Genomic DNA, 16,303 nt, shown 5'->3' with positions numbered 1-16,303 from the left:
ACTAGAAAGGGACAAAGGTATTATACAATACATATCCCAACTACAACAGATTCTAAGCTTCATTTAGGGTATAAATGACGTGCCTCTTAGTTCACCAATGGCAATGACGTTACAGCAGGATGGGCGAAATACACCTACGTTCATGTTTAACTGTCACTTTTAATAACTACCTTTAAAGGCGGCGATAATCCACTACATTTTTTGAAAGTTGAAAAATACTTTATCATGTTTTCTATATGATGTTTGTACATAATTTAGATGCCAAATATTTTGAGTGTTAGAATAATGCACTGACTTTTGTAGCCAATCTAATTCCTTGGTTCTGGCTCTCCTCGTTAATTTGTTGGCTCGCGCACTTCTGCACCTCAGTCCTTTGTTTGTACAGCCCCTGCCCTAAGCTAAGCAGGCCTGGTTTTGGTACTGGGATTTCTCTTTATTTCCCATGAATCAGGCATGCACAAAGCCTACTCTACTCCATCACCAAGCAGAGACGGTTTAAGGCATGGGCAAAGTGGGCTCTGGCCCAGGGTCCCAGCCTTTCAAGGGGGGTGGGGGGGCCTGATAGAGCCAGCTCTGTTCTGCACAGAATCTTGCCCTGATGGCCTTGAATAATGCTTAAAGTGATTGTTTTAAATACCGTTTTCCTTTAATTTAGTTTGAATGTGGGTGATGTGTGAGTCTACGGCAGATAGTTTGCAGAGAAATGTTGTGTTTATGTTTCATGCAACATCCATTAACCCCTTCGGCGCTCATGACGGAACGGTTCCGTCATGAGCGTCGGTTGAGCTGTGCTCATGACGGAACCGTTCCGTCATGAGCCCGCCCGCGCAAGAAACGGTCAGCACCGCGGCGGAATTCGCGCCTCATGGAAGGGGTTAAGAAGCTTCTTTTAGATCATAACAGGACCTCACATATGAGAAATCGGAAGGTGTAACAGAGGTTATTTGCAGTCATATTAGTGAGCTGCCGCTGTTACAATATTAAAAACTACACCTCACTAGCCCTGAATATTAGATGTAAACATATTTAGAATTTGGACCAGTGGGCTTATGCACTGTCAGCGACCTGGCCAAAGGGGGCATAAACGAGCCGAAATTGGATCATAAATTCAAAGCGGTTCCGAACAGAGGCCCCCAAATACGCTTGACCCAGGGCCCCCAAATTCTGTAGGATGTCCCTGTCACCAGAGCTTCAGTGGTCTTATAAGAACTCTCTGCTGAGCACACAGGGAGATGGCCCCGAACATTCCAAGAGTAACTACCATTTTATGTGAAAGTGTAAAGACCTAACACACAGCAGTTAAAATATAGACAACTGAAAAGGAAATGCTGTGTTCACAGGTGAGTAGAGTGGGTGCATATGTGAGAGAGAATGTGAGTGAGTCAGTAATGGGGAGTGAGTGAGAATAACCGCGAATGATTAAGAATGATTGCGGTGACTGGGTAAACATCCTTTACAACGGCTGTCTTACAATGCATGCTGTTGCCCTGCATTTTTTACTCCGCAAAATCTTTTACAACGCAGGGCTTTACAACACAATCCATTACAACGTATTCCTCATTACAAGGGCCCGGTGGAGTTAGAATAGTAAATTGCGTTGTAATGGACAATGCGTTGTAATGGATTGCGTTGTAAAGCCCTGCGTTATATGACTGATGTGGAGTGAGTGAGAATACGTGTGAGTGAGAGTGAGTGTGTGTGAGGATGATTTGGGCTAGCTTACTTTGCTTACTGGATATCAGCGCATGTATTGCACCCCACCAGTTTCAAATATCACCAGCTGCCACTGCCCCTGTCTTCCTCAAGGAAAACAAGCATTGAAAATGCAATAGGTCTCGCCTTTGATTAAGTTAAAGCCATTTCCTTTGCTAATGGTATTGCTTAGCAAAGCAAATGGCTTTAACTTAATAAAAGGCGAGACCTATTGCATTTTCAATGCTTGTTAGAAATTGCCACATAAAAACACGCTACGGCAGGGGAACATCCAACAACTGGAGTTATCCAATGCCAGAAGTCGGCATTGGTAAAAATCATCAATATCTAATTTCGGAAAATGGCATATAGGCATCTCAAGGCATCGAAAATGAATTTATGCACTTTGTTCCCGTAACATGCATGAAATTACAGAAAGTATCACTCGTGGCAACTAATCACGGAACGTGAGACGTCTATCGCCACAAAGCACTCACTGTGAGAAAGCAAAATGTGTAACATCGCGTAAAATCATCTCAGAAAAGAGCGCTTGCAGTCTACCTCTGCATTTAATGCCAGACGTTGGCAGCTGTAAAACCCCATAACATCCACAAAATACAAGTCCCTGAAGTGGAAGGTTGCGAAATACACTGGCAGACTAAAGAGTGCACGTATTATATTATAAAAACTATGTTAAAAACAATTATTCGGATGTTAGCAAATGAAAACGTGAAGTGTGACAACTGGGGAGCCCTCAAAGCTGCACAACAATGGCCCCACCTCGCAATCAAGTACACAAAAGGACAGCAGCAGGACACCTTCCTCTGGTCACTGGTTGGGGGCAGGTGTTAGGACGTAGGCAAGTTTAATAATGAGAAGGCAGAGAGAATCCCCTCTGATTGGGGAGGCACTTGTAGGTTATTAGCACAAAGAGGGCACATGCTGCTGGACCAGGCACAAGAGAGTAGATGGAGGAAGGCTGGCAGAGAGAGGTCACACCCAATGATTAGAAATAGCAAAAAATGGCACACTCACAGAGGGACGGGCAAATGTTGCTAGAGGCAAATGATATCCTCAGAGCTGGCCGCCGGTGGTGGGATTTATTAGGCATGGGACAGGGGCAAAGAACACGTATTGGGAGTTCGGGGTTGGGTATAGGCATGCCACATCACAAAACAAATTAGGGCATGGAACTAAGGCACATGGCAGAGAGGTACTGCAGTAGGCACAGCTCAAAAGACAGGAGACGAGAAAGCACAAGCTTGGGGCTCAAGCAAATTTGGTATCTATCTAAGCTAGGCAGGAGACAGGGTTTCACGCAGGCAGGTTGCTGGGCCAGGAGCACTGGCAGGGGAGGACGGTAGTGACCCAAATGAGTCAGACAGGGTTTCGGGCAAGAGGCACACGCAGGGGACTCTTGTTAGGTTTACTACAGGGGCGCTTCTGCCGAGTACCTACCTGGAGGACTCCACATTAAAGCTTCCGCCGTCCAACAGGCGAATCTTGCAAAACAGTAACCTGTTCACGAAAGGCACCGAGGACAGCTCGTCCAGCTGAAAATCCACCCGGAATTTGAACTTCTTCTTCTTCATCATCATGAAAGCCATAAGCCGGGGCGAGAGAGGCACTGGGAGCCCGGCGGGGGCGGATGGCAGCCCGGTGGAGGGCAGCCAGAGACGGCAGTCCTCAGAAACGTCTCTTTTCGAATCCGACTCCCGGCATCCCTGGGTCATTGAGAGGGAACAGTCCCTCCTGCTGCTGCGGTCGTGCCACGCTAGAGGAAGCTCAAACTCACAGCTCGCTCCCCTCAACCCTCCCCCTTTTATATTTCCTGTTTTGGAGACATTACTGTTTTTACTGTTTTTTTTTTCTATTGTTTTCCCTTGTGAACCATGTAAAGCGCTCTGATACCCTCACGGGTCATGTTCGCGCTCTATAAAACATTACAATAAAATAAATAATAAAACAGCTCCGGGGAGGCACTCAGCTACAAAACAAGGGAGGTCGGCCGGGCTGGTGCGCAGTGCACGCGCACGCACATGGCAGCGTGCTTTCACTTTAAACTGAGCTTAAAGTGAAAGCATGCCGTTTTTAAAGTGAAAGCACGCACAAGATGGCGGCGGACTGTCCACTGTCCTTACATGCACACGCATGCTGTTAGGTTTGGACAAATGCCGAGAGCAGCCATCTTTGTCCATCCCTACGCGTGCATGTAAGGCTTTGGGGGAATCGTTGCAAAAGGTCCTCTTCATGGCGAGTGCAGCGCATGCACTGCTTTCGCCCGGCGAGACCTAAAAACACAGTGATCAAAAAAAATCATCTAACTTTTGAAGTACTTTTCCTGACAGAGCAGCCGACATGTATAACATTGTGGCATCGAGCAAGAGGTGTGGTCAATGCAGTTATTTATGTTACAGGAAGGAATTGTGTGATTCGCTAATGAAAGAGGAGGTCCATCCTACAGTGCTGCTTTTCATAAAGGGCTGATTGTTTATCACATAGGTTTTAACTCATGGAATTCGCAGTGTTTTGGCTGCTTTCCTCTGGGACTCTGCCTCGGAAAGGATGTGATAAGGCGAAGGAAAGGCAGCGGGGACAGCTGACAGCAGGCAAGCGGGGACAAAATGGTAGGAGGATATTTATACACTTTTATATTTAGACATTTTTAAATAAAGAAAATTTCCCAGTGCACTTTAAAATGTAAACTTTATTTTTTGAGGATGTTGGTAACCACAGAAGCTGCCACAGTTAGAGGAATGGTGGAAATGTGTTTTAGGGGCTGTGAACACAATGTTGGATTTTTCATCCTGTTGTTAGTCTTGCATATAATTCCTAGCTGTTGTTGAAGGAGTCGAACACTTGTAGAAAGAAGGTATTTTTTGCTGTTTTCTGAATGACAATTAGTTGATTTTGTCTTTCATGAACTGAAAACAGGAGTTCCAGCAGTGGGTGGTTGCTACACCTTTACTGAGTCTGCTGGAGTGTGTTCATTTTCTTTTTAATGTGAGTGATAAACATTTTTCTGTATTTTCCCTTTTAATTTACTGTTTTTAAGTAGTGCCCATACCACATGACGGCCCCCTCTAAAATGCTGCAAATGGCAGGGAAGTAGAAAGAGCTAACAAACAGGAAGAAGGTGGGTGAAAGCTGCTCTCTGGAGACACTGAGAAAGACTTTCCAGTTGAGATGTGGCTAGTGCTACTACCTTTGGAGCACGGAGAGCCATTTTCGAATTCTGGCTCTGGTATAAAATCCTGTTAATCTGGGCAAATTACTTAATATCTCTGTGCCTGAAAAATGTAACATCATCTGGTTTTGATGTAAACCCCTCTAATGCACGTGGTCCAGGTTTAAGCTAGTAAAAGAACAGCAAACACTGATGTTCTATGGAATTGGTGAGTTCTGCCACCTTTCAAATTCCATGTGTGCTCCTTCTCAGCGTGGGTGTAGAGGAGGTGAGTTTCAAACCTCAGACCAATGTGTGGGGGTCTCCACATTTTGCTGGACGGGTTTGATAAAAATGTAAATATCAAGGTACTTATAGAGCGCACTGTCACGAGACGGCCACCTTGCGGTGTCGCCTTTGCGGTTTCCTTGCTCTGATACTCATACCGCTGTGGAACCCCTCCTGGCTTTCCCTGTGAAGTGTCCACTCCTGGGCACCCCCAGGGTGAAGCCAGGCATCCTTAGCACTGTTGGGGCTGGTGTGGAGGCTAAGCAAGCTATTGCCCAGAGTTGCAGCGTGGGGCCCGTGATTAGAATAGGCACCGAGGCGAGAATAGACAGGTCTGAGGAAATTGAGCCCGAGCCCCGCCGAGGCGGGAATCGAACCCTGGTCTCTGGACAGAACTCTGCTTCAGGGTCTGCCGCTCTAACCATTGAGCCACACTCCTTCACCATAGGGTGCTGTTAAAGGATTACTGCAAGTCCTGGTAGACTAAAAGTGGAGGGGGACTTTTCTGTGGTGGTCTAGGGCAGTCCTGGCTATGATTTACACACAGTGATGTGGTCGGAGTGGCTCACACCAAAGATCAGGTTGGCAGTCGGGTTTATTCCCTTTACATCTTCAGCAACATCTTGCTGGGGACTTCTGCAAAGGTGGTATTGCAGGGGTCCAGGTTTGAAATTACTATTGTGAAACACAAGATGATCACATATTTGCTATATATTACCACTCATGCACACCCTGCTACAATCCACAGAATCCTCCATCAAACTTATGGAACTGATCAAGTTTGTGAAATTAGAAAACCAGATCAAATGCCATGTCTTTGGGCATAATATTCCTCACCGTCATGCAAAGAATACATCATTAATCTTGCTCGAGAGATTCCACACCTTGGGGCAGGTTTATCAAGGCTTTATGCTGCCACAACATCAGGCAAACTGACAGAAAGTGGCACAAAATTTTCAAAGTGTATTTACTTTCGGGAGAAAACTCTTTTGTCCTGGAAAAGTGCCTTCTCTAGTGCAAATAGCTCTTTGCGCTGCACTGCACCGCTTTGCGTCAAGGGTCATTCGAGCGCAAGGAAAGTGCTATCTACTAACATTTTTGGACTGTGCATCAAAAACTGGTCTTGAGGCAGGCCCCAACAAGGAGATTTTTTTCATTTCTCTAAACATTTCACACATTGTGCGTGCGCTGCACTGTACAGCGCTTATGCAATGTGTCAACATCTTTACAAAATGTGTCCAAGTACTGCACTGTGTTCTTGGGGGCATGCTTTTAGTACAAAATCTATGCTAGAGAGCATGCACACACCTTTGCACCAAGGTGCTAGTGCAGAAAGCAGGGGAAGAGAGCACCAGCTGTCCTAATTTAGTTAATATGGATCTGCGCTGCTTTCTCTCCCTTGCACAACGCAATGCAGTGTAGCAACTTCTGTTGTTGCCCTGCATTGTGCTAAAAGTTATTAAATCTGCACCCTTGTGTACAAGACCCTTCCTCCTGGATTAGTATCGGAACGCGTGAAGCTTATGCTTGCCATCCTTCTTTTATAGAAACACAGAATAGACCCAAAAAGGTACCTGACAACAATCCTTTCTCAAATGTTCCATTTCAGAGCAAAGTTCTGGGAAAGGAACATAACCAAATAACATCAGGAAAACAGGGAGTTCCAAAATGAACCTCCACTCATGGAGAATTCTTCTATCATCCTTGTGCAAGATCACAGTGCAGCACTATCATCTTCATCTTCTTTGCGGTCTATGATACGTAGACCAATAAGTATTGCTTATATGACAGAGAGCAGACCAGCGTATAAGACACAGCCTAAGATTGGATCCAGTCTTTCCTCTAAAATGCCATCAACTGCATCATATCTATCCCCCAAAACGGTAGTCAGAAATTCATAATTGTGTTGAAATGAGAAAATGAAGGTTGTCTGTTGGGAAAAGACACAGTACTTTACACAGCAGACATACAGCATGTGGCACACATTTAGAAGTTCCTTCACCATTCTTCTCTTTTCTTATGTCCTCTAAGTTCCACACTTCTTTGGCTCTTCTCTTTGTACCAATTCTGTTTGACTACTCTGGACCTCTAGTCAGATAAGTAGGATTGAACACATTTTTATTACTTCTGCATGGTCGCAGGAAGATAGGAATCCTCTTCTTGATCAAAATGGGGGAGGTTTTCCAACTTCATCTGGTTTCCCAAGGCAGAGCAAAGGCTCCAATGCCACCTCTAAATGATAATGTCCTTCTTCAGGATAACTTTAAGTGGTCTTGTGGCCATCGAGTAAGGTAAGAGTGCTTCAAGAGCCAAGGATGGGGAGCAATGGCACAATGGTGTGAGAGAGCATGTGAGAGGTAGGATTTGACATGCACGGGAGGGGTGAAGTGGAGCAGGGGATTCGGCAAGGCCAAGCCCAAGAATGGCACCTCAAAGCATTAGCAAGGATTCCTTCTGCTGCAAAGGGCCATTGCAAGTGCTGCCTTATTTTGTTTGAGAGTTTTCAAGTTTTTTAAATCACATTTGTTAGATCTGACATCCTTGGTAAGGCATTGCCCCAAATGTGTTGCCTTCACTTTCTGATTTATGCTGCACTCCTTTTTGTGGGCATCAGGAATCTGTGCACTTTACCCCTGCCAACCAGTGCTAAAGTGCTTGCACTCTCTCCTTAGACATGATGAAATTGGTATTCGCCCAATTGGCATATTTAGTTTAATTGTAAGTCCCTAGTAAAGGGTACTATCTGTATCCAAGGCCTGTAATGTAAATGTTACTAGTGTGCAGCAACACTCTTTCTGCCACTGGGTTAAAAAACACTGTAAAACAATTCTCAGGCCTGCAACTGCAGCTTGTGTGTGCAGCTAATACTTATAAGTCACCCTTAATGTGGGCTCTAAAGACTCATAAGGCAGGGTCATTGTATTTAAAAAGTAGGGCAAGTGTACCTAAGTTTTATATGTCCTGGCAGCGGAAGCTCCTAAAGTCATTTTTCACTGTTGTAAGGCCTGTCTCTCCCATTGACTAACACTGGGTACCTTATTACATTTAATAAGTGCTAATTTCAGATTAGGAGTAGATAGAGAAGCGCTGTTTATACTCAAACAAATTGTAATTTAAAATCGCCTTTAATAGTGAAGTTGGATTTTAAGTTTCATTTCTGAAATGACACTTTTAGAAAGTTGTCATTTTCTTGTCCCAACCAACTGTGCCTCCTCTGCTAGTGCCCTGGGTCACATGCTGTGAATGGCTCTGCTGTTGGGGTTGTGTACTGCTTCCAGACAGTGAGACAAAAGGGGCTTAGGTGTGGACAGAATGGACAATGCTGACGGCATGGCTAGGGAGTGGTTGTACCCAGCCCCCACTTACACTTCAATGGAGGCTGTCTACAGCACCCAAAAAGGAATCTGACACTAGGCCTGCCCTTCCTTTTTTCACCTCAAACAGTTTGACACCTGGAGGAGGGGAAGGGGAAGAACTAACCAGAACAATTTTTGAGTGTAGTACGGGGAACCCCCCACACACACTGGTTGGCACATAGTATAAAAAGAGGGTCCTCAGACCCACTCACCAGAACACTCCTGTACCTGTACTTATACCTGTACCTTGCTACCAGAAAGACTGCCCTTCTGCTTGAAGACCGATTTGCTGTCTGAAGAAGGAAGTTTGGACCTGTTTGTCTTGATCTCAGTCTACCCAGAGTGACTCCAAAGGTCAGCTGGCTTACCATGTGTGTGAACTACAGGGACAAAACAAGCTTCCAGAGGCCTTACTGCAACTGCCCAGCAGACTAGCTCAACTGGACCTGCATTTATCTGCCTGATCTCTGCTTCTGGCCTCTGTTCATGTGAGTCTTGATCCTCAAGAGGTGCCCCCAGGCCCTGGACTCTTGGCTGGCATCAGTGGGAGCTTCTCCAAAAGAAAAGATGAAAGTTGACGCTTGGGCTCCTCGCAGCCGCAAATGTGCTCATTCTTGCTGAAACTCTGCCTGCCCACAACAACCGCTGAGGCAAAGCTCTGGTGAGACCGGCTTTTTGCACCAACAGTGGCCATCTGCGGCAACTGGTAATGCGAGACCTACACTTTGCACTATGGCAACAATAGCTCTCAGCGACCACCAATGCGAAGCTCCAGTAATGACCTGCGCTTCCTGCTACAACAACCAAATGCTCAACCTGCTATTCACGCCAAAAGCCTCCTCTTCACAGCCTCCTCTACAAAACTCTTCATGCTAGACTTGAGAAGGTAACTCTTCAGCAGGACTGAACAGAGCCCTGTATCTGACCCATGCTCCATTGCGATCTGCCTGAATTTATGACTTTCTCGTATTCCAGTGCGAAAAGATTACCATGAGTAGTGTTTTCTCCTTATTTGTGCTATTTTCATTAAAAAATTAAAATTAAGTATCTCTGGTTCTACTTTTTGGATTTGTGTCATTCCTGTACAATTTTATTCATTAAAATGTACTCTTTTTTGTTGGATTGGGATGTTCCTCATGTTGTGTTTCCACTTTATTGTTATTTGTGAAGCATACATACTTTACACATTGCCTATAAGTTAAGGCTGGTTGCTTTGGTGCCAAGCTACCACAGGGTTAAGCAAAGGTCAAATCAAGCACTTTTTGTGGTTCACACTGACAAGGATGTTGGTTCCTCAACCAATAACCCAATTTCTTATATCAGTTTTCAAAAAACATTAAAAAAAATTCTTACTAAGCTGCGAACCAGAAGACTATGCAGCTCCGCACACAGTGGTGTAATGCAAAATGATGGAGTCCCTCAGTAGAATATGATTAGGGCCCCCTGAGATGCCAATATCCCATTGATATTCATAGGCCTCAGACTGAAAAGGGGTTCAGTGAAAGGGGGGGAGTGCCCCTACACCCCAGTTGCTGCAGTTGCATGCCTTCTGCCCCTGTTTTCACACTGCTACGTACAGGTTCTTTCATCTTGTTGCCAGTTTGCAAGAAATATCACCTCAGAGACGCACAGTGGTTAACTAAAAAAATGTGCCCAGGCTCTTGTCAGGAGGCAGCTTGCGCAATGCATGGTTCCATTTGCACTGATGTTTCAGTGCTGCTTGTGTTACTGGCACTAAATTGCAGCAGGAACTGCATATTTTCTACCCACTACCAGAATCCAGTGGAATTTAACTGAATTTTTCTGAAACTCCATGGAATTCCAAGAAGTGAAACTCCATGAGTTCCACGCACCATTCAATTTGCCATCCATAGTACTGAGGCTTTGATTAAGGCAGGGGCACCCGTGCACATCCCTGTTTGTATGGGCGCTGGAATTAGGACTTTGGTGGGTGCTGAGTCTGCTAGTCCAGATTTTCCCTGAATAAATATCAGCACCAATATTTACTGGGGAAGTAAGACTGGGAAAATGCTGTGACATGAAGATTTTGCTGTGGCAACACCATAATTCTCATCTTATAGCTAGGGCCACAGGTATTATGCGGGAGGGGAGAACCTAATTATGCAATTGGCTTGAAAAAATTATGGGGTGAGAAAATGCAAAATATGCGATCCAATGTGGCCTCACGTATACCCTGTTTTATCACGGAACCTACTAATTAACATTTATTGTAACTAATAAATACCCATCCAAGCGTATTGTTAATTACCATGTGTGTTAAATATTGCCACAACACACTCAATGGCCTAAGTATTACCCAGCAAGTCTAAAGCACCCTCCTTCGTCGAGTAACAATATTTTAAAATATGTTTATGAAATCAATTAATAAAAATGGATTACAGACTTTGGACAGCTCTTCCAACTACTGGCCCCATCATATCTGTCTATTACGAGCATAATTTCTCTTACCAGTAAACATTCGTTAGTACTAAGCTCATCGGACGCTTTACGCCCGACATCATAGGTTTCCATCTGACTGCCATATTATGATACTGGTGGTCAGAGGGAAACCCACGGGGAATTCCACTCAGCTTCCGACGGGCTCACAGAGCCCATCGGGGCGGCGAGGGGGATTGTAATCCCAAAATGAGAGAGGAGACAGCCATGGCTCCGCAGTCGGGATTACGCTGTTGTTCTCTGCCTGCCCTTTCATCAGCCGCGGTCGGTAGTAGGAGTAACTGCAGGGCGGTGACATGGGGAGGGGCAGGGTGGGGGGTAGTAAACTATGGATTACGGAGGTTTACAGGTAAGTTAACATATAAATTAATAAAACGAATTTCGTTGCGTGCACTGCATCCCCAAAGGCGATGCAGTGCACGCAACGAAATTCGTTTTATTAATTTATATGTTAACTTACCTGTAAACCTCCGTAATCCATAGTATACTACCCCCCACCCTGCCCCTCCCCCTCCCCACGTCTCCGCCCTGCAGTTACTTCTACTACCGAACGCGGCTGCCTTTCATGGCGGTCCACCCGCCACGAAAAGGCAGGCGGAAAGTGACTTTGGGGGCCCCTAGCATGGCCCCTTCCCCATGCCCTCTGCACCGGGGTCGGGGGGCACCTATGAGGCCCCCCTAAACATCCATGGACCGTGTGGCAGGCACCAAATGCTGCCTGCCACATTGTGCAGAGATGTTTGAAAACATCCTTTTTCTATTGCAGCTTATGGTGATGCTCTTTTCCGGCCGCCGCACAAGGTGCAACAGAAAAATGGATGTTTCCGACCGCCCAGAGGGCGGTGGCATCTTCACACTGCAGGTGGAACCGCCTACTAGTGGTCGGGCGGTTTCATTCCTGCTATGGTGTCAGTCAGACGACATCATCATAGGGCTCTAAGTCATGATAAAGTCTGAGAACAAGCCGTGACTACGCCAAGATCAAACGTGGCCAATAAAGAGTGGAATGCGCGTTGGTAAATCTTTGACTTCATTTGTAACCATTGAAGTTATGGCCCCTATGAATAAACAAAGTAATCAGATGATTTCGCCTGAATTAATTTTGCGACTAACAAGATCCACAAAAGCAAAATTGCTGGTGATTGGATTAATGATGGTCATTCTGTTGGTTTCAAGTATCTTTCCACGGTCTGTCCGGACACTAAGGCAAATCCCAGGGACAACAGTCCCATACCCCAACGTGATTTTGCCGTTTCAGCAATATAAAGCTGTAACTAGCAATGTATGTATATATTCTCACAGCCTTACAGCTGTATGTTTTACTTTTCTGTGCATCTCATCCCAATTGTGCTTCTTATTCTAAGTTCTCCTGCTATCAAGGGGAACGAAGGGAAAGCTGTTTGAAATGAGGGTGCATCGGGCACCTGCAGCTTCTCCATATGGGTGATTTTTTAATGGAGCATGGCCCATATTCATTGTCCTCCACGGAACAGACTGCTTTGCGAAGAATGGCAGTGTCGTATTGCACAAACTGCAGGAACGCCATATCTAGTAAGAGTCACCTGACAATGATCTCATCTGTGGTGCACGCGCTAAGTCTGGATGTTCTGTGTGACGCAGAGGGCTAGATTTACAAATATTTTGCGCTGGGTTTTTGTCACAAAAGTGACACAAATCAGCAGAAAATTAGCTTTTTGTTATTTACTTTCCAGCACAAAACAAGTGCAGTGCAAAGCACCGGCTTGTGTCACTTATCGTCAAGGGGCGTCACATGAGTGTTCCCAATCAACCACCAATGCTTTTTGATGCAAAACTGTAACTGCTAACAATAGTAGACAGGATTTTTCATTTAAATTTAATGTCACTTGAAAAAAAGGAGTTAAAGGGAAAAGTTTTCATTTCTCCTTTTTTTCCCGCCTTTGCATATGTGTGACACTGTACAACACACATACAAAGTAGGAAACGTTTTAAAAATTGGTCTAGGCATTGAATTTTGTACTGGAAGGGAACTCTTCCAGTACAAAACCTACCCTAGGCTCATGCACCCACCCTGGCACTATGGCATAAAGATGGGATCGTGGTGCTCGGCAGCAAAATAATGCGCTAGGGAGAGTAGAAGAGAGTGTCACACCTATGTCGATATGGCATTCTCCTTCTTTCTCCATGTCACGCAATGCAGCGAAGCAATTTTGGATACTGCGCTGCATTGCGCGACACTTTTGTAAATCTGGGCCTAAGCCTCATGGCGTTTTGCAAATGTGAGCCAGCTGTGTCTAGCATAGGATTTGAACTGGAAGTACATCCTGCAGTACAAAGTGCTGGGTGTAGACAACACCACTGAGGTCATGGTAGTAAGAAGTGTGCACTTTATGGTAAAGCAATTATTTTACAGGTAGGCATGAAAGGCAGTATAGTGCTTGACCCATTGCTTGTGCCTACTTTTTTTTGGCGACTTGGCGCTATGCTTGGGGCAAAGCCAGAGCACTCTAAATTAACAATTCTGACTTTGTGCCTAAACCTAAATTTTGCTTCCCAGACACGCCCCCTTGCATGCGTTAACATGGGAATGGCGCATAGGAGTCTGGGCACAGTGTAAGGGTCAACTTTCAGCGCAAAATAGCATTCACGTGACGTGTGAAAGCTGTCCCGTCGCTGCTGTTTGCCACACATAGGGGCATATTATCAAGCCAGGCGATAAAATTATCGCCGCTTTAGCGGCAGAAAACTGCCGCTAAAACGGCGATAATGGGCTTGATAATATGCTCTATGGAATTCCAATTGAAGCCCATGTTAAATGTGAAGGACGTCTAACATGGGCTTCAATTGGAATTCCATAGAGCATATTATCAAGCCCATTATCGCCGTTTTAGCGGCAGTTTTCTGCCGCTAAAGCGGCGATAATTTTATCGCCTGGCTTGTTAATACGCCCCTTGGTGACACTTTGGAATGCTTTGCGTTGCGCGCGCTGCTGCTCCAAGCTGTAGTGAGTTTGGTCGATAGACTTCATTCTTTGATCCATCAGCAGCCCTCCCTTGGTCTGTGCTCAGTTGTGGTACCTGCGCAGAGGGGTAGTTGATCGCAACTTGAATGAGACCTTCAAGTTCTGATTTATCAAAATTCTGTTTTATCAAAATTCTATTTTATCAGCCAATTGTTTAGCGGAAGAGCTGAGCGCACACCATTGGGCTGCTCTGGAGATGTACAGCTGGTGCACGGTAAGGTATCAAGAGATGAAGGCACAGGTGAACTCCACACTAAGCTCGCTGAAGACAGAGCTACTTGTCTTTGCTCGGAGTGAAGCCTTCCACCTGATTGAACGCCTCTGCTCTGTGGAACCTTTATATTTAAATGAGCTCACGCGTAATGCTGAGGCAGAGACACTTCCTCAATTTCCTGCGTTTCCTCCTGGAGCTCGGATTTCTAAAAGGCACACAGTTCCTCATCCTCTCCGCTCCTGCTGGTCATCCGAGGATCATGGGGAGAGGTCAGTGCACGCGCCACTCCATTGAGAGGAACATGCTGTGCTGTTTCATCCATCTTATCACAGTTTGGGGTAAGTGAGTAACCTTTCTTGTTTTTGAGGGAAACTCAAAAGTGGAGAGTATTTGCTTATAGTCCTTGAGCTCAGCCGCCTGCTGCATCTTCACCCCGGCAATGGCATAGCAACTCAAGCAGGGGTCCCCCTCATTTCACCCAAACTCTAATCTAGCAAAAGTCATGTATGGAATGTGTTGCCAGTTGTGTTTCTTTACCAGATTGAATGGTTGTTGGTGATTTTCTGGTTAATTTACAGCAGACTGACCACCTCCCTCCAGGTCACTGTAGACATTGTTTACAGTCCTGGAGTTTTACGTGGTAGCCTGATGCATTCTGGGTGTTGTAGTTTTGTTTCGCTTCCATTGCACTAATTCGACTAACCCACCAGAAATCAATGATTTGCAGGTGAAAGTTGAGGAATGGAGATAAAGACCGTAATGACCAGGAGTGAGGTGGTTACCCTAAACCATAACATTAGATGCCTGAGATTAACAATAATATCAACCATAGCGTTGCTCTATGGGAAAGTTGTCTGCTTGCAGTGTTCGCGTGCATTTTGTGCATGCAAGAGTAAATGACATAAAATGTGTAATTCAAAGAAGTTTCACTTTACCCATGGAAAAGTCTCACAAACAATATTCCACTGGCCCACTGTTTCAGCTTGGTTTCATTTGTTACTAGAGTTTCAGGCAAAGTTGAGTCACTCTATTTGAGTTGATCTGTCTTTGCAAGGGTTCCTAGTGGTGCTTTTGATGTGTTTGCCCCATTATTCTCCATTACCATATATTATCAGGGATTTGGTGCAGCGTCATGCCAAATAATATGCGGTTTAGTGGCTTTGAATTTTTGGTGCAAATAATATGTTGTTTGCAAAATTAGGTCGGTGCTGCCTTTTGCACCACTTTGCATTGCGTTGCACTGCTTTGCACTGCAAGGATGCACTTGTAAATGCCTGAAAATGCCTGACCAAAGGCATAGTTAATCTAAGCCTATATATGCAGAGCTTAGAACCCACAGTCAGCCAAGTACCATGCTTTGTTGCCTGCAAATGAAATATCTGAGCCATCGTGCCATATCATATAATTAAGTGTTCAATGTAAGGGAATTTCTGAAAAATTGTGAAATATTTGCAGAATATTTGGTTAGGTGCTAAAGTCGTTCATCCTGGATATATACATTAAACGTCATTTACTACACTGTATATTTTGTGAAAAAGTATAGAATTTTAATAAATGAATCCTACAAAATTGCGTAAATGAGTTTCTTTCATTAGAGTCTGGTCATAATATCGCATCTAACCTCTAGTAAGAAATGTTTGTCATTACTCACCTGTAATTATGTATTACAATTGAATAGTGGCAACACAATGGCTACTCCTTACACTTCTTTTACAAGGTTGTGTTTCCAAATTGAGCCCTAGGCCTTCAGCTCCCAGGCCAGCACGGACTGAGGCGGGGCCACATCTGCACATGGTGACTCTTCAGTTCTAAGCTGTGGTACCCCTCTAGCTCTAGTGGAGAGCCACAAACTGCTCCTCAAATTCTCTTTATTCCTGACCAGCAGCATGCGTGCCATTCCAGTACAGAGATTCCCAAACAGCCCTGCCAATGTACTTAGTTCCTCAGATATAGCACATTCTCCTATCTAGGACATACACCAACCGCATGCTCTGCCAATGTATCACGTGCCACAGCAGTTGCACATCTGCACTTCCACAGCAGAAAGCCACACACAATTTTGCTTTCAATTCGTGAGCTTTAACACATCTTTTCAAAGACAGATATCCACAAGCAGCTCTGCCAATGCC

The 16,303-nt window shown here is 45.0% G+C and overlaps 1 protein-coding gene across 2 annotated transcripts in view; it reads left to right on the top strand.

Annotated features, from left to right (window-relative positions):
• The first annotated feature begins 4,147 nt into the window (after positions 1 to 4,147).
• LOC146772947 (SLAM family member 7-like) overlaps positions 4,148 to 16,303 on the top strand; it is an 86,923-nt gene continuing 74,767 nt past the window's right edge. Inside the window, exon 1 of one of the 2 annotated variants that reach the window (XM_085638255.1) lies at positions 4,148 to 4,319. In XM_085638255.1, the coding sequence (XP_085494381.1) occupies positions 4,205 to 4,319 (115 nt within the window). In that variant the 5' untranslated portion in view covers positions 4,148 to 4,204. Of the gene's footprint in view, positions 4,320 to 14,179; positions 14,513 to 16,303 lie in introns of those variants that run through there. The other variant, XM_085638254.1, reaches the window with a different exon arrangement.

The sequence above is a fragment of the Triturus cristatus genome, chromosome 12, assembly GCF_964204655.1.
Source record: "Triturus cristatus chromosome 12, aTriCri1.1, whole genome shotgun sequence".
Taxonomy (NCBI): Eukaryota; Metazoa; Chordata; class Amphibia; order Caudata; family Salamandridae; genus Triturus; species Triturus cristatus.
The sequence above is the reverse complement of the archived record's forward strand: the minus strand, read 5'-3'. Positions and strand labels throughout refer to the sequence as shown.